The 27429-nt window shown below is 41.0% G+C and overlaps 1 protein-coding gene across 1 annotated transcript in view; it reads right to left on the bottom strand.

Moving 5' to 3' along the window:
• The window catches only part of OXCT1 (3-oxoacid CoA-transferase 1), a gene marked incomplete at both ends in the record, with an annotated part of 153483 nt that extends 127465 nt beyond the window's left edge, over positions 1 to 26018 (bottom strand). The window contains 4 exons of the mRNA XM_080715878.1: positions 1559 to 1694; positions 15646 to 15736; positions 17569 to 17677; positions 25941 to 26018. Of these exons, the coding sequence (XP_080572004.1) occupies positions 1559 to 1694; positions 15646 to 15736; positions 17569 to 17677; positions 25941 to 26018 (414 nt within the window). The remainder of the gene's footprint in view (positions 1 to 1558; positions 1695 to 15645; positions 15737 to 17568; positions 17678 to 25940) is intronic.
• Positions 26019 to 27429: the final 1411 nt, after the last annotated feature.

The following is a 27429-nucleotide window of genomic DNA, read 5'->3' on the forward strand; positions in this document are numbered from 1 at the left end:
AGAACAGACAGGAGAGTGTGCGCCACTCCTGCTCGCTGTCCTCACCTCTCCACCTCATGAGCACCCAGCAAGGAGCCAGCCACTGCGAGCCAAGACAGTCCTCCCAGGAAATGAACTGTCTGGCACCTTGACCTTCAACTTCCCAGAATCCCAAACTAGAGCAATACCTTTCTAGTGATCAAGCTACTTAGTCTATGCCATTTTATTATAGCAGCCCAAGAAGAGGAGAAAAAAATATCTTTCCTTTTTTTTTTTTTTTTCAAAAAGCTTTAAATGAAAACTGAATATGTACTGAATACAGTGCAATGCTGTAGGGTAGCCAGGTATGGCTGTAATACTGTGAAACCTCATTTAGAAACAAGAATTCCCCAGCTGGGTGTGGTGGCGCATGCTTGTAATCCCAGTGCTTGAGAGGCTGAGACAAGAGGATCATATGGGTTCGAAGCCAGCATCAGCTACTTATTGAGGCTCTCAGAAATTTGGTGAGACCCTGTTTCCAAATACAAAACAGATCCTGGAGTATAGCCCAAAGGTAGAAAAGCCCCTGGGTTCCACCTCCAATACCATAAAAAAAAAAAAAAACAAAGAACAGTCCCCCATGCATGTTCCTTTAGAGCGACATATACTTGATTTAATGATGGAGGTTTTAAAAGTTCTGCTCCATGCCAGGCGTGGTGGTGCACGCTTGTAATCCCCATGCTTGGGAGGCGGAGACAGGAGGATCGCACTGGTTCAAAGCCAGCCCCGTTGGCTTAAGAGACCCTGTTTCCAAAAATAAAAAAGTATAAAATAGGTCTGGGAGTGTCGCTCGGAGGTAGAAGGGCTTCCAGGAACCCCAGTACCACCATAAAAAAAAAAAATTTCTGCTCCATTACACTGGTGAAATTAGAGGTATTATTTTCAAGTACAGCAGTGGGCTGAATTTCAGAGATGAAAGTAGAATATGTCCAAGTAGAAGCCCAAAACAGACATCCTGTGGACCTCTCTTTGCCCAAATGGCTTCACAAAGTTGGCTTTCTGCTATGACAAACTTCCCAGTTGGTTAGGAAATGATGCAGAAAACACGTGGAAATTTGCCAGATAAATTGCAGTAGTTGCTTGCTCTGTAATAATATCAGTTCCCATAGGACCTGGGCTCTGATCCCTCTACTTGATTCAGAGATGTAGCCAGTACCTCCCCCTGTGGGCTTCTCTCTCCTGATGTGTCACAGCAAGACCTGATCACTCACAAATTTCGAGTGCCGTGATTTACAGAAACTGACTTTTGGGACAATCCTTGGGTCTTTGTTTGCTTCTAGCACAATGTACATTACAGTGTCAAACTTAAAATTTAATCCAGCAGCCTGGATATTTTTACTAGAAATACCTTCTTTTGTAGTACCCAGTGGCACAAAATATTAATCCTCTAGTGATCAATACATGTGACTTATGAACAGTTTTCTTGGTTTAGCAAAATACATTCTTTACCCAAAAGAAAAAAAAAAAACAAATTGGAGTTGGAGGAGACAAACATTTAATAAGCCAGTACTATGAAAGAAAAGCAGCAAAACCTTCTCACCTGAGGGGTCAGCTCAACTTCTAATTCGCCAGCTAGGAACTGGCGTTCAAATTCTGCATTTTCCCCCACATATGAAGAAACCATGCGTTTTATCTGCTTGGATCGAAGAAGAAGGCCCAAGCCAAAGTTGTCAACCCTAGAGGAAAAATAAAGGTCGTTTACAATCATGGGAACATCAGACAGCATACCATTAAGTATATTTCTGTAAAAAGCGGAAATGTCATTAATTTGAAGAAAAAGAAGTCCTCACTCTAAGAGAACATTTAATCCACATTTTCCAGTTCCCACCACCTAAAGAACAGTACAAGGTGGCTATTCTTTGCTTATTTTACATTTAAAGAAACTAAAGCTCCAAAGGTTTAAATTGATTATTTTCCCCCAAATCTCAGGCACTAAGGACATAGCCAACATTCAAATCTATGATCATCCTACAATTCCACTTCACAATTTTTTCTTTCCATTACTGCAAAGTGATGCTGGGTTAGAGCCTAGGCACCTAGAGATGCCAAAGGAAGACATGGATGGAGAAGCTATTTCTGTGCTAGAAAGGGCTATTCTTGTATTTCAGAGAGAGAAGACTGGCATACTTTGAAATATGAACTCAAATGATAAATAGCTATGAACATTTTTCCTGTTTCATAGATATTTTGCTCAAGGATAATTATATATTTGGATATTCTTTACCAAAAAAAAAGGCAGAAAATTGCCAGGTGTGGTGGTGCACACCTGTAATCCCAGTACTGAGACAAGAGGATCACAGGTGCGAAGACAGCCTCAGCAATTTGGTGACACTCTCAGAAACCTACTGACATCATTTTCAATGTTTAAAAAGGGGAAGGGGGTCGGGCATGTAACGCCAAAGAAGGAAGCCCCTAGGTTAAGTACCCAGTACAAAAAAAAAAAAATCCACAAAAGATTATTGGTAGCAAGAATAATTCTTATCTGTAAAATCATGTATACTTTGGTTTAATATTTCTTATTTTTTTTAAATGAGGTTCGGTTTACTCTTAAATATGATACAGGTGGTGTTGACTCTTTTTTATTATTAGATAAAAGTCTCCAGGGTTGTACATTTCTTCTTTGTTGTTATTATCATTTCCAAAGCAAAATGTACCTAGAATTTCAAGCAAGTAGTATGAAGAGATTAATAACTTAATGAATATTTTTCCATTTCCAGTCCTTGTATCCTTCTACCACCAAAAGGTTCAGAAATACTTTGACCAACTCAAGAAAGAAAACATTTCTAAGATAAGAATATTTGACCTTAAACTCTTAAGTCTAGTCTTATACTTCTATTGGTGCACTATAATTATACATCCTAGTGAGGTTCAAAGTCATACAAGTGACAGGACATGCACACAGGTCTTGGTTCAGGTCCCGCCCGCTCTCTTTCCCCATGCACAGCAGTGAGATTGGTGGTGATACTTTAATACATGAATGGGGACAGCAAAGTTTGAACTGCTTCTCCCATCAGTTCCTCCCTTTCTCTTCCCCACTTCCTCTCCCACCTTCCACCATCCTACTGGTCATTCCCTCATTATTTAAAGTCCCTTTTACTTTCTATTTTCTCTCTAGCTTCCACATACAAAACACCTGACCTTTGACTTTCTGAGACTGGCTGGTGTCACTTAGTATACGATTCTCTATTTTCCTGAAAATGACATAATTTCGTTCTTTATGGCTGAGTAAAATTCCAATATGTGTATAAACCACATTTTTCATTATTCATTCTCTGTTGACAGAACTTAGGCTGGTGCCTAAGTAATACAAGTATTACTATAATATTTTGATGGTAATCCTTTTGGAAAGATATGGAAGAGTACTATAACTGGGTCATATGATGGTTCCATTATTTTGAGGAAGCGCCATACTAATCTCCACAGTGGTTGTACTAATTTGAAATTCTATCAACAGTGTATGAGAACTCCTATTTTCCCGCTTCCTCACCAGCATCTATTATTATTTGTATTTATGATGATTGCCATTCTAGCAATGATTGCCATTGGACTTAGATGGAATCTCAGTATAGTTTTGATTCACATTTCCCTGACTGTTAATTATGTTGGATAGTTTTTCATATTTTTTGTATTTTTTTCTCTGAGTAGTGTCTATTCAGTTCAACGGCCCATTTTTTATTTTTTTTTAGTGTTAAGTTTTTTAAGTTTTTTCTATATCCTAGATATTAGGCCTCTATTGGAGGAGTAGCTGTCAAAGATTTTCTCCCATTCTGTAGGCTCTTTCTTTAAACTCTTGATGGTTTCCATGGCTGTGCAAAAACTTTTCAATTTGATAGCAACCCATGTATTGATTGTGGGCTTCATTTCCTGAGCTTTAGGGGTCTTATTGTGAAAGTCTCTACCAGTACCCGTATGTTGGAGAGTTGGTCCTGTGCCTTATTCTAGCAATTTCAAAGTTTCTGGTCTAATTTCTAGGTCATTAATCCATCCTGAGCTGACTTTTGTACAGGGTAAGAAACTGGAGTCTAATTTTATTCTCTAGATGGATATTCTGTTTTCCCAACACCACCTGTTGAAAAGGCTGTCCTTTTCTCCAGCCTATGTTGTTGGCTCTTTTGTTGAAAATCAAAAGGCATGTCACACAAAGTCAGATGTTTTATATGTGGAAGCTAGAGAGAAAAAAGGAAATAAAAGGGACTTTAAGTAATTGAGGAAATGACCAATAGGATGGTGGAAGGTGGGGGAGGAAGCTGGGAGGAGAAAGGGAAGAACTGATGGAAGAAGCAGTTCAAACTTTGCTGTGCCCATTCATGTATGGAGGTGTCACTGCCAATCTCACTGCTGTGCATGAGGAGGGGAGAGTGGGCGGGACCTGAACCAAGACCTGTGTGCATGTCCCGTTACTTGTATGACTTTGAACCTCACTAGGATAATTACAGTGCACCAATAAAAGTATAAAACTATACTTATAGTTTAAGGTCAAATGTTTTTATCTTAGTAGTTATATTCTAAAAAAAAAAGAAAAAAATTTTTCTTTCTCTAGTTGGTTAAAGTATTTTTGAACCATTTGAGGGGAGGATAAGGGGCCTGGAAATGAAAAGGTATTCACTGAATTATTAATTTATCTTGCTATACAGCTTTTACTTGAATTTTTAGATGTATTTTGCTTTGAAAATGATGAGGTTTGCTTCTGTATCTTCTATTCTATTCCTTTGGTCTGTGTGCTTTAGTGCAAATACCATTTTCGTGGTATTTGTGCAAATGCTATTTTTGTTATTACAGTTTTGCAGCATAATTAGAAATGAGGTATTGTGATGCCTCCAGCATGGTTCTTATTGCTAAGAATTTCTTTGGCAATTCTGGGTCTTTTGTTATTCCATATAAATTTTAGCACTGATTTTTCTAGGTCTGTGAAGAATGACACTGCTATTTTGATAGCCTCAAAAATACTTAGGAATAGCCGGGCGTGGTGGCACATGCTTGTAATCCCCATGCTTGGGAGGCTGAAACAGGAGGATCATGCAGGTTCGAAGCCAGCCTCAGCTGGCTTAAGAGACCCTGTTTCCAAATAAAATATAAAATAGGTCTGGGAGTGTAGCCCAGAGGTAGAAGGCCCCTGGGTTCCATCCCCAGTACCACAAAAAAAAAAAAAAAAAAATTCTTAGGAATTAATCTAACCAAGGAGGTAAAAGACCTCTGAAACAAAAATACAGAACAATAAAGAAAGAAACTGAAGATCATCTTAGAAGATGAAAAGATCATCGATAGACATGTTCTTGTATTGGCAGCATAAATATCAAAATAGTCATACCAACAAAAGTGAACTACAGATTCAATATAAAATGATTTTTAATGGTGAGATGTTTCTAATGGTGAAAATCACAAGTCACCACTGCAAAAAAAAAAAAAAAGAATGGCTAAATAAAAAAGAAGAAAGCCTAGTGTAGTGGTACACACTGAAATTCCCAGCACTTAACTTGGCACCTATAATTCCAGTACTTGACTTTGAATGCCTAGACAGTAGGATTGCAGGTTTAAAAGCAGCCTCAGCAACTTAGTGAGGCACTCAGCAACCTACAGAGAACCTGCACAAAAAAATAAAAAAGGAAATACCAACTTTCATAAGTGACAAAGAGAATAAAAATCAACAGATTCACTTTGGAAAAACTGTTAGCAGTATGTATAAATGCTGAACATATTTCTATGCTATAAATATGCAATTCTGCTCTTGAGTCTGTACCTGACATGAATGCAATAATAATAATTGTTATTATTATTATCATTATTATTGTACCACAAGACATAAAATATCTTCACAGCAGCACTTTCATTAATGCAAAATATTTGTGCCTCTTAAATTCTAATCCACAGTCAAATAGATAAAATGAAGTGTGGCTTAACCACATAATACAATACAGCAATGAGACTGAACAATTTGTAACCACTGGCCACAATGGGAAATTTTCAGAAAAAATGTTGAGCAAAAGAAGCCAGACACAGAGGGAAGCACACTGAATTACTCCTTTATATGAATTTCAAAATCAGGTAAAACTGATCAGAAGTGAGGAGAGTGGTTGGCACTGGTGGTGAGAGAAGAGGAAGAATGAGTCTGGAGGGAGCATGACAGTGGAGAACCGGTCATACTCTTTTTTTCTTTTTTTTTTTTTTGTGTGTGTATGTGTGTGTGCGTGTGGTGCTATGGATTGAACCCAGAGGCATTCTACTTCATCCATGTATATATATATATATATATATATATAATTATAATATATTATAATATAAAATATTATATATATGTATATATTTGCGATATTGGAGATGGAAGCCAGGGGCATTCCACTTCTAAGCTATACTCCAAGCCTGATTTTTTATTCTTTATTTTGAAACAGGGTCTCATTGAGTTGCAAAGGGCCTAAGTAGCTGAGGCTGGCTGTGAACCTAGATCCTCCTGTCTCAGCCTCTCAAATACTAGGATTACAAGTGTGTGCTACCATGCCTGATTTATTTTTTATTTTGAAACAGAATCTTACTAAGTTGTAAGAGCTGAAGTTGCTGATGCTGGTTCTGAACTTGCAATCCTCCTGTCTTAGCCTCCCAAGCACTGGAATTACAGGCGTATACAACCATGCACGGCTCATACTCTGTTCCTTTATCTGAGTATTGGTTTTAAAGGTTTGTAGTTTGTAATGATCTGTCTACATTTATGCTATGTTCACATTTGTTTGCTTGTTTATTGTTATTAGGGAATGGCCTGTGAACTACATCCCTAGTCCTTTTTATCTTGAAACAAGGTCTCACTAAGTTGTTTCTGTTTTGTGGTTCTGGGGATGGAAACTAGCATCATTCTACCTCTGAGCTATACTCCCAGGCCTATTTTATTCTTTTATTTTGAAACCGAGGCTGGCTGTAAACCTGCAATCCTCCTGTCTCAATCTCCCAATCATGCGCCACCATGCCAGGCTTGTTTTTGTGACAGAAATGATGATAAAGGTTAGAATATCTCCTAGAAAAAGAAGTCTTTCCTTACTCTCTCTCTAAGTTCCTTTAGTGCTCTGCTGGACCCTCCCTGTGGGCTTGTGGTATTCCACAGTTCATTCAGCCAGCCTCCCTTACTCAAGAGTAATTTGGCCCCAGGCCCAGACATTAGGCTCTCTGGGGCTACAGCCATGCATCAGGCCTGCTCTTGCACCTGGGTGGCTCTGAGAGTACATGTAAACCTCTCACTATGCCGAGGGAGAGGCGAGCTGGGAAAAGTCTACACAAGTTGCGAGAACAATGAAGCCTGAGAACCTGACAAAGGAGAAAGGGGCAGGACGCCTAAGAAAAAGGCCTTACAGACAGTGGCACTTAACCACATGGGGGGGAAAAAGAACCATTTTGAGAGTGGAGTGGGGTGGGGGGAGCCAAGGTCAAGAGGGCTCCATGTTCACTGTGACTGGGATCTGACCAGAGGCAGCACAGGAGAGGCAGAGGGAGGGCAGGTAATGATCTGTCTCAGAGGATTCATTCTGAAGGATATGGAGACCCTGAAGAGTGACAGAGTACACAATTAATGAAGAGGTTCCTAAAAAAAGGCAGGGAGAAACAGTAAGAGGCTTGAAACAGCCCACAGGAGCAACAGTGAGCATTCGAACTCAGGTAGAGGTCACCACGAGGGAGAAGAAAGGTCCAATCAAGAGAGATTTGGGGGAAATGTTTCATTCCTACGACTCGCTGTCCATCCTGACAAAGACTCACTGCAGAATTCTGGCTTTGGCAGTGGACGCGGTGGCAAAGTAGGCTGGGGAGATTAATGACAGCCACCTGTTTGACTTGCACAGCTGCTAAGTGTGGCCACCTGTGTAAAAAACCACTGACATTTAACAACCACCTTTTCTTCACCCTCACTCTGCTCTCCGTCCTCATACTCCTCGTGCCCACCAATGCCCATTCCAGCTCAAATGACTCCTTCCTAATTCCTAGAATGTGTCACTTCCAACCTCAAAGGGTCCACAGGTCACAGGCAACTGACACCTCTCTCAAACTTGTTTCAAATATTGAATCTGATAAAATTTCCCATTGAAAATGTGTATAAAAATAATTATACAGCTTTTATTCTCAACTTGTTTCAAAACGTCTAGGTCTAGGTAACATAAATAACATCAGGAGAGCACTTTGGAGACACAGAAAGAATTCGCTGCAGATTAATAATACACTTGTCCACTAGAGGCCTCCAGATCACTAATGATTCTTTCTCTTTCTAGGACTGCCACTCCCTGATGTAAGCTAGATCATACACTGTCTTCCTAATATTCTTTTTTTTCCCTTCTTGTAATGGTTTGGATTTGGAGTGCCTCTCCATCCTTCCTGGAAATAAATTGGCAGTATTGGAAGCAGGGCTTTGTTGTAATCTCAGCAGTGGATAAATACATTTATCTGGGTAGAGGGCCAGGCTGGTAGGTTGAGGCTAGAGAAGGTGGGTCCCTGGGGCTGTGGCCTTAGGGATTATACCTGGTTCCTCCTTCGTCCTTGCTCTCGTTTCCAGCCTCCATGATGTAAGAGCAAAGCCTTGAGCGTGTGCTCTCTTCTCTTCTCTCATTCTCTCCCCCCACCCCCCACGCTTCTTTGAGATCCCCAGTCCCCGGCCTCACATAGACTGAACAGTGAGCAAATAAATCTTCCTTCCTCTAAATTATGGTCAGTTCTTTAGATTACAGCTGTGAAATGCTGATTAATACATTCCCTAACCTTCTCCTAATACCTGGCTAGGTCCTAGGTCCCACTTCTTCAGGTTAACAATTCTACTTCCGAAACCTAACTATTCTTGTAGCCTTCCCCATCTCACCTGATGGCATCCCACCCTTACAGCTCAGTACAAAACTAAAGAAGTAACCATTAATGTCTCTCTCCCATTACCCCCATCAAGTCTACAGGAAAATCCTGACTACCTTCAAAATATATTCAGAATTGGGCCATTTCTCACCCTCTCCGTGTCCTACACCATCTCTTACCTGGGTACCAGAGTAACCTTCCCTATTTCAGCTTCTACCTCCTAAAATTTACCCGTGACATGGCAGCCAGAGCAAGCCTTATAAAACCTAAGTCCAATAGTCCACAGCTCTGCTCCAAACTGTGATAGCACTCAGCTACTCAGAGTAACTCAAGGAGGACAGATAGAACCTGCAAGGCTCAAGTGACCAGATGGCCCTTTATGCCCCCACCCCTCTCCTCCCATTCTCCTTTTTGCTTCTCTACCTCTGCTGGGCTCTCCAGCATGACAGGAGTGTTCCCTCTGGGGCCTTTGCAATGGCCTCTCCCAGTCTCAGACATTCTTCCCCAGGATGGCTCACTCCCTCACCACCATCAGGTCGGCTCGAGGTCACCTATGAGCCTCTTCCTGATCGAGCTCTCAGTACTGAAATCTGTCCCTTGACGTTCATGTCCCCATCCCTTTTTGCTTGCGCTCTTTCTTTTTTCCACGGTATGTGTAACTTTCTAGCACACTGGAAAGCGTACTTATTTGTTATGTTGACTACGTGCAGTCTGCCTCTTCCCACTAGCATGGAAAGGGCAGGTGGCGGGGATCTCGGTTGGTTTTGTTCACTTTTGTATCCCAAGCACCTGCAAGCATATGTAGAATGTAAAAAGAACTACACAAATATTTGCAGAACATTTGTTAAATGAATTTACTGCTGAATTCCACCCTGCCCCTCTTCACTGGCTCCTCCCTGTTAAAAATGAACCAAGTCAGCACTGTCTTCTATTTGCTCTCCAGGTCCGATTTTCAACTTGCAGTCTGCTATTTGCCTGGAATGGCTGACCTTCACCCGGAATCAAGAAACTCCCTTGTCTTTGGCTTCTGATTGGGTTCAGTCAACTGGACGGACGACTAGGAGAACTTGGGGAAAGAACAATGTCAGGATTGAAGTTCTTCTGGCTCTCTCCTTCACAAATTGCAGCAAGCTGGATATTTCCACATAAAGTTTTCTTCCAAAGACTTTTAATGGTTCTTTGCCTTTATCCCTCCCATCTTAGGGGATGGTGGTACTAGCACTCCTGCTACTAGCTTCAGGTTCCTTTTTTCAGGATTCACTTTGCTTTGCCTCAGCTCTAATCATTCCTTTTAAAAAAAAAAAAAGGCCCCTTTGGTAAACTCCTCAATTTTCCATCACCGAGAGTACCAAGGATATAATTTGAAGCTCTAACTAACAAAGTTATAACCAAAAATTAATCCATAAAGGCAGATCTGGCCCATTTGTTTTCTATGGTTTTAAATATTTGAAACCCCCTCTACGTTCATATTAGAAACCAGCCTAGTGTGTAGTTAGTTGGGTCATTCATTGACCTGGGAATTTTTCCAAGTACTCTTTCAAGCCTTTGTTTGGCTTTTCAACACATTACACATTTGAATTGGCTGTATTTAAAGATGACCTCTCTGCATTTGTTGATCTTGGCTTTAGGGAACATTGTGCATTTGGCCTTTTCTTTGTTTTTAGATTAGTATCCTAGCATAGCAATCAAGTGGTACCCAAGATGCTCTATCCAGGCTATCACTGCACCAGATAAAAGGTCAGTCCCCATGCCTTGAAAAGTGCTGACAGCTTATAATGAGGATAATGTCCTGCCACATCCTTCCCAACTTACAAAACGAGCAAACATGTATGTCTTACCTAATATTGTCAAATGCTGATGATAAAAAAATGAGTACAGCAAGCCATTTACCCCTAAGAGCTCACAGAGAAGACATGTGTGAGCTTTCAGAAATGAGGAATATTTCATTTCTAATAGAGAAACATGTATACAGAAGTATCGTGTAGCCCTTCAATACAAAAGATAATGCTAAGGAGACTTTCAAATAGATTATGCTGCTTGCCTTCTATAGCCAACATTCTTCTAGAATACCTGAAGACAGAAGTTTTTCCTACAGCACAGCAAACTTGCATCTCAAACATTTTAATGGATAAAAAAAAATTCTAAAGCCAAAATTCATTAAAGAGATGAATTAGTATAAAGCAATAAGTTACTGCACGTAAGACATCAACCAGCATTCTGCAAATACTTTTAATTTTATGAATCTGGAACTAAATTTGGTGAGTTAAATTTTCATCTTATAATTTTAAATTTTAATTTAATTAAAATTAAATCCTAAATTTAATTTTTTAATGTGTATGTGGCACTAGGAATTAAACCCAGGGGTATTCTACTATTGAGCTACAGTCCAAGGTCTTTTTATTTTTTGTTTTGAAACAGGGTTTCACTAGGTTGCTGAAAGTCTCTCTGTTCAAGCTGTCATAGAACTTAAAATTCTCCTGTCTCAGTCTCCCAAGTACTGGGATAATAGACATACACCATCATACCTGGCTAAATTTCATTTTTAAATTAAATTTCATATGCTGAATTTTTATTTTCTAAAATCTCACGGATTGGCAATCCTTGTCAAAATAAAATTTAAAAAATGACATTGTAACCATTTTCCAAACACTTTTCATCTTGTTTGCTTTTCATGTTAGACATATTTAAATCTCAATTACACAATTTATGTTTGCTCTGATAACATCAGAAGCGTCAAAAGAAAAGAAAATGCTGTATTGGAATACAAGGTTAATTTATTTATTTATTTTTATTTATTTTTTTTTATTGGTGCAAGGTTAATTTATGTCATGATCATATGGGGCAAATGAGCTGGGCAAAGAAGTTCAAGTACACATTTCTAGGAAATAGTCCTTCCCAGATTTAAAAATTAATCTTGGAGAATGCTCATAATCAGCCAAGGCAGCTTATATGTCTATTGAGTCCTTCAGAGCTGCAGTTGTGTCAACAAAAAAGAAAGGGCACAGCAGAAGGGCCACTTGCCTTATCTTTAGGTTCAAAGTCACTGCTACAGAACCAGGAATTTTATTTAGAGTGAAAGACTGATCACTAGAGGTCCTCAAAAAACTCCTACACCTGATCAGTTTAGAACTTTATACGAGTAATCATAAGTACAGGTATATATTTATTATCATATAGTATTTATTAGCCTTCCACATGTAAGTAGGGCAACCAATAGAGTTTGACTGAACTACATCCCATTTTGACTGAACTATAGTCTGAAATAATCTTGTCACAATGAAATGAACATTTCTAACAAAAAAAATCATCCTTCAACTAGCTCTGTGATTTAATTGGTTGATACATAGTTAACTGTAAAGCTGTTGGTTCACAATTTCTTGTGATTTAAATTCCTCCATAAATCAAAGGCACCTACTTACTTTTTCCCACCTTCCTAATCAATCCATATCAAAAATAACAGTCAGCTATAATATCTTAAAGAAGGATTTATCTCATCAAAGCTAACAGTTAATATTTCATGCCAAGGTAAGTGGTATTCTAGGACAGTAGGCTTACTCTCTATTTAAAACAAATGAACAAAAATAGATCATCAGGAATGCTGAGCTTTGAAAAGACTTCCAATTCAGATCCTTCCACAAAGAGAGCTCTTTTCAAGTGAAAAAAAAAAATTGTTACTACTTCTAATTCCAAGTTTTCTCCATTTACCCAACAACTAAAAGCATGTCTTTGGTTCTCCAGTGAAGCATGACCAAGTTTCCTTCAATTATCTGACTTTAATAGTCAGAGCAAGGCCCTTATTCCTGTGGATCTCTTAAGATTTAAATATTCCTAATCAAGAGAATCAACTGTCAATGATGTTTTGCAAAGTGTCACCTTGTGTTCAGCACCTAATCTGCATCAAAAACTTAGCACACGCAGCATACCACTGCGTGAGATCCCAGGCATCTTAGTTTGTATCAGTACACCTTACGATGTCGGCATAATGAAGAGATCACCTACTGATGCATTTCTCTGAACATATCCTCATTAAGCAAGGTGGACAGTACAGTCATCTGCAAAATTCTGTGTAAACATGCAGCTACCTAAAAAATCTAAAAACTTATTAATGATCCAAAGAGTTTATAATAAATATAAACTCAGAGCTGGGTGTGGTGGCACAAGTTTGTAATCTCAGCATTTGGAATCATGGTTCTCAGACATCCTCAGCTGCTTACTAAAGCCCTTTGCGACTCAGTGAGACTCTGTTTAAAAATAGAGAATAAAAGAGCTGGGCACAGTGGGGCACACTTGTAATCCCAGCGCTTGGGAGGCTGAGAAAGGAGGATCACACAGGTTCGAAGCCAGCCTCAGCATACTTAGTGAGGCTCTCAGCAACTTAGTGAGACTCTGTTTCCAAATAAAATATAAAATATGTCTGGGAGTATAGCCCAGAGGTAGAATAGCCTCTGGGTTCTACCTCTAGTACCACCAAAAAAAAAAAAAAGAGAGAGAATAAAAATAGGGCTGGGGGTGTAGCTCAAAGGTAGAATGTCCCTGGCTTCCATCCCAAGTAGCACAATAAATAAATAAATAAATAAATAAATAGTCAGATCAAAGGACATAGGGCATGTTTAGGTAATATCAAGTAGTCATGAACAAGTTCCTTCTCTACTTATAGATTAGTTTCCTCTGATACAATCAGAAGACTGAATAAATTACCTCTATGACGCCAAACAGCCCCAGTCTGCCATGACTCAGACTTACAGACTAAGCACAATGGGGAATATTAAACTGGTAAAATGATCAGTATATAATATATATATTGGATAAAAGCAATTCAATATACTGTGGAAGAGCCAGGCATGGTGGCACACACTTGTAATCCCAGCATTTGGGAGGCTGAGACAGGAGGATCGCAGTTCATGGATAGCCTCAGCTACTTACTGAGGCCTTTTGAAAGTCAGTAAGACCCTGTTTTAAAATATAGAATAAAAAATAGGGCTAGGGTGCAGCTCGAAGGTAGAATGCCCTGGGTTCCATCCCCAGTACTACAAAATACACACACACACACACACACACACACACACACTTTGGAAGGCTAAAAGTCTCTAAAGGAATTGGAAAGGGGAACAGGAGTGAAAACTAGAAAAGTTCTATAATTGGATAAGACTACTTTGAAGATGTGTAACTTTTTTTCTACTCCTGAGCTACACCCCTAGATCTTTTTTTTTTTTTTTTTTTTTTTTTTTTTTTTTTTTTTTTTTTTGGTACTGGAGACCGAACCCAGGGGTATTCTATCTCTGAGCTATACCTCTAGTCGAATTTATTTTTTGTTTTGAAACAGGGTCTCTTTCAGGTTGCTGAAAGTCTCAGTAAGTTGCTGAGGCTGGTCTCAAACCTGCAATCATCCTGTCTCAGTCTCTCAAGTAAGGTGATGACAGGCATGAGCCACTGTACATAGCTTTAGCTTTTATTCTGAAACAGAGCCTTGCTAAGTTGCGGAGGCTGGCCTGGAACCTGGGATTCTTCTGTCGCAACCTCCAAGTACTAGTATTACAGGTATGCACCATCGCACCTGGCTGAGCTTGTGTAACTTGAGTGAATCTTGAAAAATGGAAGACTTTGGATAGGGAGGGGAGAGGAAAGAGAACCTTTCAGAAGAAATCCTAGTCTAAACAAATTCAGAAAAAAAAGAACATGAGCATAAATGTAACATCAGTTTTGTTTCCTAAGTAATCTGTGCTATTTGTTCTCAACTGCACTTATAATAGGCCAAACTGCCATTTTTAGTTATTTTAGAAATTTCTTTAAAGATCCTTAAAGTCTTCTGTTGTTGAAATATAACTGATTTACTCACTATTTTGTATGCAAATATCTTTCTAACAGCTACCTGTACCTAAGCATTATTTTATTGAAATGATGACCTCTTGTTAATCCTTTGGGTATACAATCCTACTATCTTAAGTGCTGGCTGTGTATCCTCCACTTTCCATCAAGACCAGCAACATTTTATGATTGATATATTCCTTTAGAATCATCTGGAGTAATGGTATCACCAAAAGAAAGAACTTGAAACATTTCAAATTGATTTCCATCTTGCTTTATAATGATCTATAATAACAAAAAACATAAAAGATCATGTTTAAAATTTGAAGCACAAGAGTCAATGAGAATATATTCTTACTTTGACAACATATCTTACATCTTAGAAAAACAAAATAGTGGATTAAGACATAAAATCTCAACTTATATATTTATATAAAATAAAGCAAGTCTCCTTTACTTATGATTCTGAAGGATGGCACCAAAAACATTTAAAAAAAATGTAACCTCCACTCCTGACTTTGTTAGTTACTATCTCCTGATGCTTGTATATTGTAATAGTTTGGGTTTATTATGTCCCCCTCATTTTCATAGAGAGTGGGTTACCATGGTAAAGGTGAGGTCTGGTTCATCCGGGGTTCCAGGGGATGGGGCCTTGGAGATTATATGATTAGTCCTCCCCCTGTTCCTTCGCCTTGCTTCCAGCCTCCTTGCTGTAAGAGCAGAGTCTCGCTCTCTTCCTCTTTCTGTTTTCTGTTCCCATGCCCTGAGCTCTGCAGACCAGGCCTAACATGGACTGAAACTCAAAAATCTCCAAAAAACTGTGAGCAAATAAATCTACCTTCCTCTAAGTTGTGTGTGGTCAGGTTTAATGGATCACAACAGTGAGAACACTCTCCAAGACAGAAGTATTGCTCATATACGTAGAGGAAAATTCAATTTCACTAATAAATTCTGTTTAAATATCACTAAGAACTGCCATTTTTCAAACCAGTTATTTTAAAAATGGATACTTACCCTGCATTGTTGCTGACTGCAGTCAGTCCTTTTACTCCAGTCTTTAGTAAAGCTCCTATAAGATTCTCTGGAATTCCACATAGCCCAAAACCTACAATAAACCCAAAAGGCAAATAATTTGTGAAGAAGTAATGATCATTAGGGAAATGTGTATTATTCTTAATACAAAAGAAAACAAAAGTACAAAGCACATTATCTGATCTACAAAGTCAAATATATAAATATATCTCAACAACTCAAGAAACGGTCAAATAACTGGATTCAAATGTTTTGCACCATTCTATAGCGCCAGACAACATTGTCAAGTCTTTGAACCATAGGTGTGAAGCCAAGGGTAACAAGTTTATATGCTACATACCTATTATTACCCCATTTTGTAATTTAAACCTTACACCGGTATTTTTTTTATTTTAGTAATGGGGACTGAACAAGGGCATTCTATTACTGAGCTACATCCCAGTCTTTTTTTTTTGAGAAAAAATTTTGAGCTGGGCTTGGTGGCACACGCTTGTAATCCCCGCGCTTTGGGAGTAGGAGACAGGAGGATCGCGCAGGCTCGAAGTCAGCCGCGCTGGCTTAAGAGACCCTGTTTCCAAATAAAAATATAAAAAAATAGGTCTGGGAGTGTAGCCCAGAAGTAGAAGGGTTTCCAGGAACCCCAGTACCACCAAAAAAAAATTTTTTTTTGATGAGTTGTCCAAGCCAGCCTCAAACTTGAAATCCTCTTGTTTCAAACTCCCAGGTCCCTGGGATTTCAGGAATGCTCCATAGTGCCTGGCTACCATTACTTGTGTGTGTGTGTGTGTGTGTGTGTGTGTGTGTGTGTGTGTGTGTGTTACTGGGGATGGAAGCCAGGGCTACTTCTGGGCTATACTCCCAGCCCAATTTTTTATTATTTATTTTGAAACAAGGTCTAAATTGCAGAGTGCCTCACTAAGTAGCTGAGGCTGGCCTCAAACCCAGATCCTCCTGTCTCAGCCTCCCAAGTACTGGGATTACAAGCCTGCACTACCACACCTGGCTCAGTTACTTTTTGAACTGCTTATTTTATATGCCTGAGTAGATCTAACAAAATTGAAAGCCTACCCCATTACCTTTCATTTCTATCTTCCATAATTCCTCAAATATTATTGGGATTAAAATGGACATTCAGTGACTTCCTAGATAAATGAATGGCAAAGAGCCTTTAAATAAGCCTTGATCCCATATATATAATAATTAGGAAGCAGCTAGCTATGATAGCACATACCTGTAATTATAGCATTTGGGAGACTGAGATAGGAGGATCCCAGGTTCAAGTCCAGCCTCAGCAATCGAAATACCCTATTTCAAAATAAAAAGGGCTGGGGGTATAGCTAAGAGGTGGAATGCCCCTGATTTTAATCCCCAGAACAACAACAACAAAAAAAAGAATCAGGAAAGCAAATTTAATAAATGTTAGGCAGGGATTCTAGACATGCCACATGAAAAGAAGCAACAAGAAGTAGGAAATCTCAACAGCAGACTGAAGCTGATACTAGCTTCATCTCATAAAAGAATAATAAAAGAATTGGCTAATAAGATGGATGCAAATGTTTCAAGTTAAACAGAATTCCCAAGGATCTAGGAATTCCTCAAAGCTCCAAAGTAGTGATACAACATCTATTTTGAAGGTTCAGTTTTCCAAATAATAGGGCGGGGAGGAGAATGAGAATGAAAGGAAAGGAAAATTAAAACATAAAGCGTTAAACCTTGCCAACTTACAGGATGGGACAGTGTAATAAAGTAACAGACAATACAGTGTTCAATGAGTAGTGAATAAAGACTAACCAAACAATAAAGTAATTGGCACTTAGATTCCACAAGGGTTTGTCGCTGTGATTTTCCTGCTTCACTAAAAATATAAAATGATTATGATAACAGGAAAACGATCGCATTACTCACCACCAACCAGCACAGTGGCACCATCAGGGATGTCCTTTACAGCCTCCACAGGATCCGTGTAGAATTGAGTGTGGCGACGGGTGCTGATGGAAAAGTAGCAAACACTTCCCTGAAAATTAAACAAGCATTTTTAAGTGAATAAACATTTTGAAATAAGGCTTTACCCTGCAAGTGTAGCAAATGATTATGTTTTTAGATATATAACAATAATTTCAGTATTATTTTTTGTATTTTTGGTTGACAATGAAAAATTATATGTATGTATGGTGTACATCATGTTTTGATATATGGCTATATTATGGAATGACCGAAGCAAGCTATTTAACATGTATTACATCATATACTTATCCTGTTGTGGTAAGAACACTTTAAATCTATTATTTTAGCAGTTTTCAAGTACATGACATAATGTTGTTAACAAAAGTTATCATGATCGTGATGTATAATATATCTCTTGAACTAAATTTCTTGTTCTTTGACCAACATCTTCCCAAAACCCCCATCTTTCAAACTCTAGTAACCACCATTTTACTCTGTTTCTATGATACTAGCTATTCTTTAAAAGTACGGGGCTTTAAGTGGCTTATAATTAAAAGAAGATATACCTAATTATACTCACAGATTATCATCAGAATCTTTTTGTGATCTATTCTATTTCATAGGAGGAAAGCTCTAGCCATATCATCATGACTGCCCAAAAGGATTCAAAATACATAGAACACGTTCCTGGGATTCAAGTTTATAACAACGGAGTTATCAATCATCAATTCCTGATAGTAACCTAACCTTCCCTTTAGTCAATACACATTTGCTGAGAGTTTACATGTGCCAAGTTCTGTGCTGTTTTATCCAACAGTGTGTCAGTGCTATAAATACCTATATAGTTGAGCTCCTGATCCAATCTTAGGTGCCAGAAAATGTCTACTAAAGAGAAAGAAAAGAACAGCACACAAAACAACTCATCTCCCTAGGGGGCCACATTGTAGACGTTGTAGAAAAGGAGCAAATAATTGTCTCCAAAGAAAGGTAGGCTATGCTTAGTGCAATGAACTATTTGGTCCTGCTAGGGTTTGGAGATGGTCACCACCAAAACTGATGTTGAAATGTGGTTATCAATGCAACAGAGTTGAGAGGTGGTGGGACCTTTCAGAGGTGCTTGGGCACTCGTGAAGGGATTAATGTTGTTCTCCAGAAGATGGGCTGATTCTTACAAGAATAAGTTCTCACTCTCTGAAACTGATTTAGTAACTGCAAGAGTGGGTTGTTACAAAATGAGGCTGCCCTTTGAGCTCTGCCTCTTCTGCTTGCACCAGCTTGCCCTTCTACCTTCCCTCCAGGTTAGGACAGGGCACAAGGCCCTCACTAGATGGCAGCCTGCCAATCTTGGACTTCTAGCCTCCAGCACTATCAGCTCTATATACTTTTTTTCTTATAAAGTATCCAGTTTGGGGTATTTTGTTATAGTAATTGAAAACAGTGTAAGACAGGTAACTAATGAGTCATCTAGTGAGCACTTGTTTTGATCAACTAATTATAGATTATTTTCCTCTTTATATTTCACCCACAATGTGAACATATGATAAGAAATCAGACTCTATGGCAACCAACACACATACTCAACATTACCTCTCCTTCTCTTCAACCTGAAGAGAAGAAGGGTAGGAATAATATCTGAAGTCTGGTATACTGCCACCTTAACAAGCCTGGTTGTAAACACACTCCCATACCACTTCCAAATAGACTCTGCCAGACAGACACAACCTGAGGTCAAAGTCATAACATAATGACTACCTACCACTCTTTCCTTCCTCTGAAAACCACTTTCATAACAGGTGTCAATTAGCACAAAAGGCTATTTAAGAGCACTATACTGAGAGAAGTCAAATGAGAGATAAAAAGGTCGAAGTTATACGCATGACTTTTGTCCGTACATTGCGGTCAAGGTCAGGTGAGGAAGGCAGTATAAGGTGCACACTGCCTAAACTCTGGGACCTAAGTGCAGGCAGAGACAGGAACCGGCTGGAGCCAGAGAGAGTTTTCTTCTCTTTCCTGTCTTCAAGCAGCAAGGATTTTTTTTTTTCCTATTTTAAACCTCTCTGCTTGTAATCCCAGCATTCAGGAGGCTGAGACCTGAGGATTATGGTTAGCGGACAGCCTCAGCTACTTGGTGAAGCCCTCCACAACTTAGTGAGACCCTGTTTCAAAATAAAGAATAAAAAATAGGGCAGGGGATATAGGTCAGAGGTCGAATGCTCCTGGGTTCCATCCCCAAACCCTAAAAAAAATAAACCTCTCTTTCTCTCTCGTTCTCTCACTCGCTGTCTTTCTCTCTAACACGTATACACGTACATTTTTTACCTTAGAAATAAAAGTTTAATAGACTGCATAACCAAACTATAGATGGACTGCAAAATTAAGGTAAGGATATCTTCCAGTAAAGAGGGGAGGTGTACAATACACAGATATCTGATTGAACCAACCCATTTTACAGGTGAAGTTTCTTAAGCTGGGAAAGAGCTTGCAGTTTATCCCAAACTATGGTAAAGCGAGACCAGATCCAGAGCTTTGACCTCCTATCCCAGGGTCCTTCCATCAAAACATGCTTCTTTCAGTGTTTCTGAAAGCCTTCCTTGTATTCCAACTCTTCTTCATTGTTTATGCACAACAAATCTTTATGAATGTCCTACTTTTTCATGTACAACTCTCTGTCATGATCTCTACCTAAGGGTAAACAGTCCAGGCCTTGGCAGGAAGAGAAAGAAAACCAAAATAAATAAATAAATAAAATTGGCCCCCAAACATCTGGGAAGTGAAGTCACCTTGAATTATATTTCTGTTGACATAGAAACAGGGTCCCATACAGTGAGATGGAAGAAGCTTATCTCCACACACCCAGAGAGGCTCTGCAGATTGAGGCACAGAAGCCAAAGCTCATAACCACAAACTTGTCCCGAATCCCATTCTTTTTTTTTTTCAGCTGAGATTTGATGTTTTCATGACAAACAGAAATTACCCAGCAGGTTGCCCACTTCCTCACCCAAAAACCTCTCAGATGTGTTTTGGAAAAGATGTAAGCTGAGCTAGGGACATAGCTCTTGCCTGGATATATGAGGCCTTGAGTTTCATACCCAGCACCAAAAATTTTAAAAAGAAAAGAAAAAAAAAGTGTAAGTTTACACAGGTAACCAAAAATTAAAAGTAATGAGTGGTGTGTTTCCAGGGACTATGAAAGGGGGTCAAGGTAAAGAACTTATAAGCACATGATTTTTTTCATTATTCACTCAGTTAATAGTATTTGTTGATAATATCTCCTAAGGATAGAGGATTAAATCATGAAACCACTCTGTGCCAGGACTATAGAAGATACCAGGGGATACTGGCTTCCTTTGGAAAACACCACATTTTCTCCATTCCCCAGGAAGACAATACAATTAATTTGTCACTTATTATACCTTAAATTTTTAACCTCACCGCTCTGCCCTGCATACATACACACACACACACACACACACACACACCACTGATTACATACACACAATTTTTTTTTTTAATTTTGAAACAAGGTCTTGCTAAATTGCCAAGACTAGCCTCCCTCCAACGTGAAAACTTCTTGCTTCAGCCACCAGAATAGCTGGGATTATAGGCATGTACCACTATGCCTGGTGCACACACACAAACAAAATTTATTTTAATATGGTCTATACCACAGCAAGTTAATTCATATGATCTTTGTTAAGGATTTTCAAAAACAGGTCCTAGTCTTTTTTTTTTTTTTCCAGTACTGGGGATGGAACCCAGGGCCATTCTACCTCTGAGCTACACCCCAGCCTTATTTTTTATTCTTTATTTTGAAACAGGGTCTCACTGAGTTGCAAAGGGCCTAATAGCTGAGGCTGGCCGCAAACCATGATCCTCCTGTCTCAGCCTCCCAAATGCTGGGATTACAAGTGTGCACCACCGCACCCAGCTTTTATTTTCTTTTTTCTTCTGAGATGGAGTCTCACTATGTTGTCCAGTCTGGTTTACAATAACTGGAACTACATGCATGTGATTCAGCACCTGGCAATTACCAAGCAAGCGATAGGAACACAGGTATTGGGGCAAAGAGGAAGCAGGAGATCTGGCCAGTAGCCTTCCTGAGGATCTTTGAGGCCCGAAGCCCAGAGATCTGGATCTTACAGTAGCTCCTTAGAGGAAGCTTTGGGGTTTGGTCTCTTAACTGGCTTGCTCCCTGCTCCCATTCTCTGCCCACACTCCCTGTCTCTGGGAGTCAAGGAATATATGAGTCACTGCCAACGCCTTCTAAGATTAGGAAACTTGGAAAAAGAATGCATCTGATAACACCTACCCTTTTTGCTTAGATAACTGAATTCAAAGTGGAGCTTTAAGCTCCTTTTAAATTCACCTCTAACTTCTAATATATTCTATATACTTACACAATGATTTTTTTAAAAACCCTATGCACCATCTGCTACTAAAATAAATAAGTAATTCTCCATTCTGCAGAGACTACCCAAAAGAATAAAGAGAAATGAAATGTAAGTTTTGACGTCTATCCTGGGATAATATTTTCTACTCAGACCTTCTTTTATAGTCACATAAACTCCATTTTTATTAGTAGTACTCATTTCTGCTATTACAGTTGAGGGAGGGAAATAATGATTGAATACTGCAGTGGAAAGAAACAAAGGCCGGGTTTATAATCCCAGCACTCAGAGGTGGAGATTGGAGGATCGGGGTTCGCGGACAGCCTCAGCTACTTAGTGAGGTCCTTTGCAACTCAGTGACACCCTGTTCCAAAAATAAAGAATAAGGAGCCAGACATGGCGGTGCACGCTTGTAATCCCAGTGCTTGGGAGGCTGAGACAGGAGGATCGCACAGGTTCAAAGCCAGCCTCAGCTACTTAGTGAGGCTCTCAGCAACTTAGTGAGACCCTATTTCCAAATAAAGTATTAAAATAGGTGTAGGAGTATAGTCCAGAGGTAGAAAAGCCCCTGAATTCCACCCCCAGTACCACACAAAAAAAAGAAAGAATAAAAAAGAAAATAGGACTGGGGATATTAGCTCAGAGGTAGAATGCCCCTGGTTTCCATCCCCACTACTGCAAAAAAAAAAAAAAAAAAAAAAAAAAAAAAAAAAAAAAAAAAAAAAATCAACAGTCTTGGAGTATGCTTTTCTTTTAGCCTAATCTATTTCTCCTTTAACATCTTTCCCACCCAGATCCTTGGTCCTCTTCTAATTCTTTATTTTAGAATTATTTATTTATTTGTTTTTACTTTCCCTGGTGCACTGCAATTATCCATCACAGTGGAGTTCAGTGGTAACACACATGCACACAGCCCTGGGTGTTTTCTTCTAGCTCCTTCACCACTCCCCCTCGTCCCTCCTCTACATGTCACTGAGATTAGCGATACCTTCATTTATGGACATAGCATTATTTGAACTGTTTCCTTCCTCAGTTCTGCTTTTTCCCCTCCCCACCTCCCTCCTCTTCAAATTCAACCTAACCTCTGAAGTTTTATTCTGTTGTTGAGCCTAAATTTCATCCACTGACTTCCTAACCCACTGATACCTTATTTCTCTCACCTAAACAGTTTTTTTCCTATCATTAATATTCCAGAACATAATGAAAATGTACTTCTTTTTTATAATCCTTCAGAAAAACATAAAAAGCACATTGTTTATTTTTAAATAAATATTAGCGGGGCGTGGTGGCGCACGCTTGTAATCCCCATGCTTGGGAGGCGGAGACAGGAGAATCGCGCAGGTTCAAAGCCAGCCGCACTGGCTTAAGAGACCCTGTTTCCAAATAAAAAAGTATAAAATATAGGTCTAGGAGCATAGCACGGAGGTAGAAGGGCTTCCAGGAACCCCAGTACCACCAAAAATAAATAAATAAATAAATATTATTTATTTAAAAAACTCTACACCCAGGTGATATTAACCTTGTCACCTTATGCCTAAATAAATCATGAAACAGAAAAGTTGATGTTAAACAGAGAAGAAAAGATAGTTCATTCACAAAGAAGTGAAGAGAGCCATGTAAGAGGGAAAAGGCCATGATTCCTGGGTGGATACACATACTTACAGTCTTGCCAGGAGTCAAAGGCATCACTGCCAAGAGAAGGAAATGTTCACTGAATGCAAACTAAGGGGCCCACCCAGGACCTAATACATGTGAAACTCTGGAGGTAAGCACAGAAAAGTATTTTATAAAGCCTCCAGGTAATTCTGATGCAAGCTCAAGTTTCAGAGACAATGCATTGGTCCATCAGAAAAAAAAAAATGGTTTTAAAAAACACTTTAAAGAACGATCTCATTCTACTTAGCAGGCTGAGACAGGAGAAATCGCATGATGGAGACCCACCTCAGTATTTAGCAAGACTTGCAGTAACCTAGCAAGACTCTGTTTCAAAACAAAAAAATAAAAAGAGCTTAGGGCATAGGAGTATAGATTGGAAATTGAATGCCCCTGGGTTCAATCCCCAGCAACACACAAACACACACACACACACACACACACACACACACACACAATCAATCAATCAATCAATCAATCAAAGAAAAAACACAAAAAAGAAAAGAGAGGAAGAAAGAAGGAAAGAGAAAGAAAAACTATCTCATTGTACCCTTTAGTTATGCTTAGCAGAAAAATTCTCAAGGTTAATATTTAAGTGGCCTGCTGGTACCTGTCATCCATGTATTAAACATGTGTTGAGTATCTGTCCTTTGCAGAAGTGTGTAACGGTGAAGGAGACAGAATAAGAAATTCAATATGGTCCCAGAGTTAAACAAGTACACAAGTGTTATAGTTTAACTGAAACGGGAAGTGAGGACTTAGGTGCTAAATAAGCAGTAAAGGCACTCAATGCCACGGGTGGGAGTGGGGGTGGGGGTGACTCTAGAAAACAGGAGTTGGCCCTACCATAATAACACCTCAAAGGTGAAAGCTTAAACTCTGACATGAACTTTCAATGAGATACGACAGAAACAATCTAAAATGTTTTAATGAGCATATCAAAGTGGGAAAGACTAGAAGTGAATAAATTCCATTTAAACAAGTATCTGCCGAAGGAGGGAAAGTGGCCGACCTTGGCCCAAGGGTATCCCGGTGCCCTGGTTTTGCATCAGCTTCAGCACCAGCAGCAATAGAACTGAAGGTCAAGTTCCCTTTCTGTAATGCTTTATATACCCAAAGCTATTTGCAACTACCAAAATGCCTCCGGGGAGGAACGGCATGATCCAGTTCTGATCTTCCCGCAGCACCCACATATTTGTAGCCTAGGCATTCTGAGAATGGATGCAGGAGAGGGGACCGCAACGGGGCAGGGCAGGACTGTGCATGGTGGGCACGCACCACGTGCAAGATACACACGTTCTCAGGCTCCGAGCTATTACTCAATAGGTTACCAAGGAAAACATTTCCTTTTCTCATTCAAGGAAAAGTCTCCTGAGGTTAATGAGGTGGCCAAGGTAAAGTCACCCTGCTGGACCTGGCGTTCTGGTCCAGGACAAGGCTCTTAGGACTCCAGATGTGAATCCCACCTGAACTTGGCTTCCTGGTGGGGCAGCATAGAGGGCAAACACTCAACCAGCCAACCATCCACTGCGAGTGTCTGTGCATACCACTCGGTGGGGAGCAGGCTGAGAGGGTGGGGGTTTTCAGAGGGCCTTGAAATTGTCAAGTCCTAACCCCGATCCCAGGGGGGGCTTCTTTGCCCGCGAAAAGCACGCGAGCCGCGGCCAGACCTCTACAGGTTTCCGGGCTCGACTGGGCTGGTTAACCGCCCCGGCGACCTCTCGCTCCAGTCCGGGTTCCCCTTTCCACAGCTGCGGTGCAGCAGACCCATATAGGGAAAGCAGGATGGGGAGCGGCATTCCACCCCCGCCGCGCCCACCATCCGCCCACTTGGCCGTGAACCGGGGCCAGCGCGGCTAACCCGGCCCGGGTCCTGGGCCTCCGGGGGTGCCTAAGCCCGGAGAGGGTCCCCAGGTGCGGCGCAAGCCTGCCCCTGCAGCCCTCGCCCTTCCTCAAATAGGCGCCCTGCACGCGTGGCTGCAGCCTCCCGGGCCCCGGAGGCTGCGCGGCGGGGGCGCTGGCCAGCCCCAAGGGCGCGGCGCCCCCAGCCCTCGCCAGCCCCCGGGCGCGCAAGCCCGGCCTCGGCTCGCCCCGTCGGGGAGGCGGCGGCTGCACCGAGCACAGACGACCCTCGGACGGCGGCGAGGCCAGCCCGGCATCCGCGCCCCGGGTGCTGCCCGCGGATGCGGGCTCCGGGCTGGGAGGCTGGATGGGCAGCGGCGAGCTCGCGGCACCGCCCGGGTGGCGCCCGCGTCCTTCCCGCGCTGGCCTTCCTCTCCGCCCGCCGGTTACCTTGGACCAGGCGCGCCCGGAGCTGCGGGCGGAGGCGCAGAGCCGGAGCCCGGAGGAGAGGAGCTTGCAAGCCGCCATCTTCGGGGCCGTTGGCGGGCTGGAGCGCGCCCGCGGGTGTGCAAGCGCGGGTTGCCGGGGCGCCGCGGCGTCAGCGGGAGACGAGCAGCGAAGGCGCGCGGGGGGCGGGCTGGAGGCTCGACCGCGTCCGTGACGTCCTCGGGGCCTCCCGCGTCGCCGCCCCCTCGCCAGCTGCAGACCGGGCAGAGGCCCCCGGGGGCCGGCTCCCGCTGCGCCCGCGCCCTAGCTCAGCCTCTAGCTTGGAGGGAACACGGGTGTGTGCCTTCCCTGAGCTCCAGGATGAGCTCGGCCCAGGTTTCCTGCCCGCAGGCCCTGGAGGGTCTCCCACGGAACTGGCAGATTCTCCAAGTCAGTGCCTGGCCTGTGTGTGATAGAGGGGCACCCCTCGGACCACCTGCAAGTACTCTACCCGTGGGACAGAGTTCTCATTTGAACATTTCTCTGCCCCTTACCCCCTTCACCTGGCCCTGGCTTGAGAAAGTCTGTTCTGATAACCTGCCCCGGGCTTATGAGATGTGACCAGCCAGGCCTGTCTAGGGACAGGACTTGATTGTTTAAGAATCCTTCTGGGCAGCAACCCGAGAGATACAGAGCAGATGCAGTCAGAGCTATGCATGTTCCTTTGACTGACCTTAGCTGAGTTACATAACTCTCCTAAAACTCCCTTTCCTCAGGTGCAAATTAGGATAGGTTATAATACTCAGACTGTCACTGGCTTATGGGAGATAATTCCTGCAAAGCCGCTGGCACATTGTGAGCACATAAATAAATGTTAGGCATTATACTAAGTTTATTCCAGTAACAGTGGTTACTAGGTATGCCATAGACACACTTTCTAATCTTATCATTTGACCAGCTTCTTGGGGACATGAGCCAAGTCTGATTTCTTCAAAACCATCTCTGCACTTAGCAGAGAGAAAAGACAAAGTAGAATCTCAGTAAACATTTTACTGGATTAGACGCTGACTAAGTCCTGGAGATATGGCTGCCAACTTTGAGCCGAGGCAAAATGCACAAAGACACTAAAGGGAGACCTTAGGTGCCTTAGAAAATACACTAAAGCAATGAAGAATAAACAATCCAGTTTAATTAAAGCCTATCCATAAAAGCTTTTGCCCTAAAATTCTTTTCATTCAAAACACCTTCCCTTGTGAATATTAGGGTTTTAATCAAAATCAATGAGGAAATAAAATATTAAGTTAAACTATCCAATTACATAGAAGTTCTCCAAGTAGTACTGGGTAGTTCAGTACATTTTAATGAGCAGGACAAAGAAGCTTAAGAATGAGAACCGAAGTCCTGTAACTAATCCTAATACAACATATAGCAGCTGTCGTACTGCCATTTACAGACCGTGAAAATATTAACATTTCAATTGGGTCTGCTTTTCCAATTTTTCCCTTCTACAAGC

This window comes from Muscardinus avellanarius (genome assembly GCF_963383645.1).
Source record: "Muscardinus avellanarius genome assembly, chromosome: 1".
Lineage (NCBI taxonomy): Eukaryota > Metazoa > Chordata > Mammalia > Rodentia > Gliridae > Muscardinus > Muscardinus avellanarius.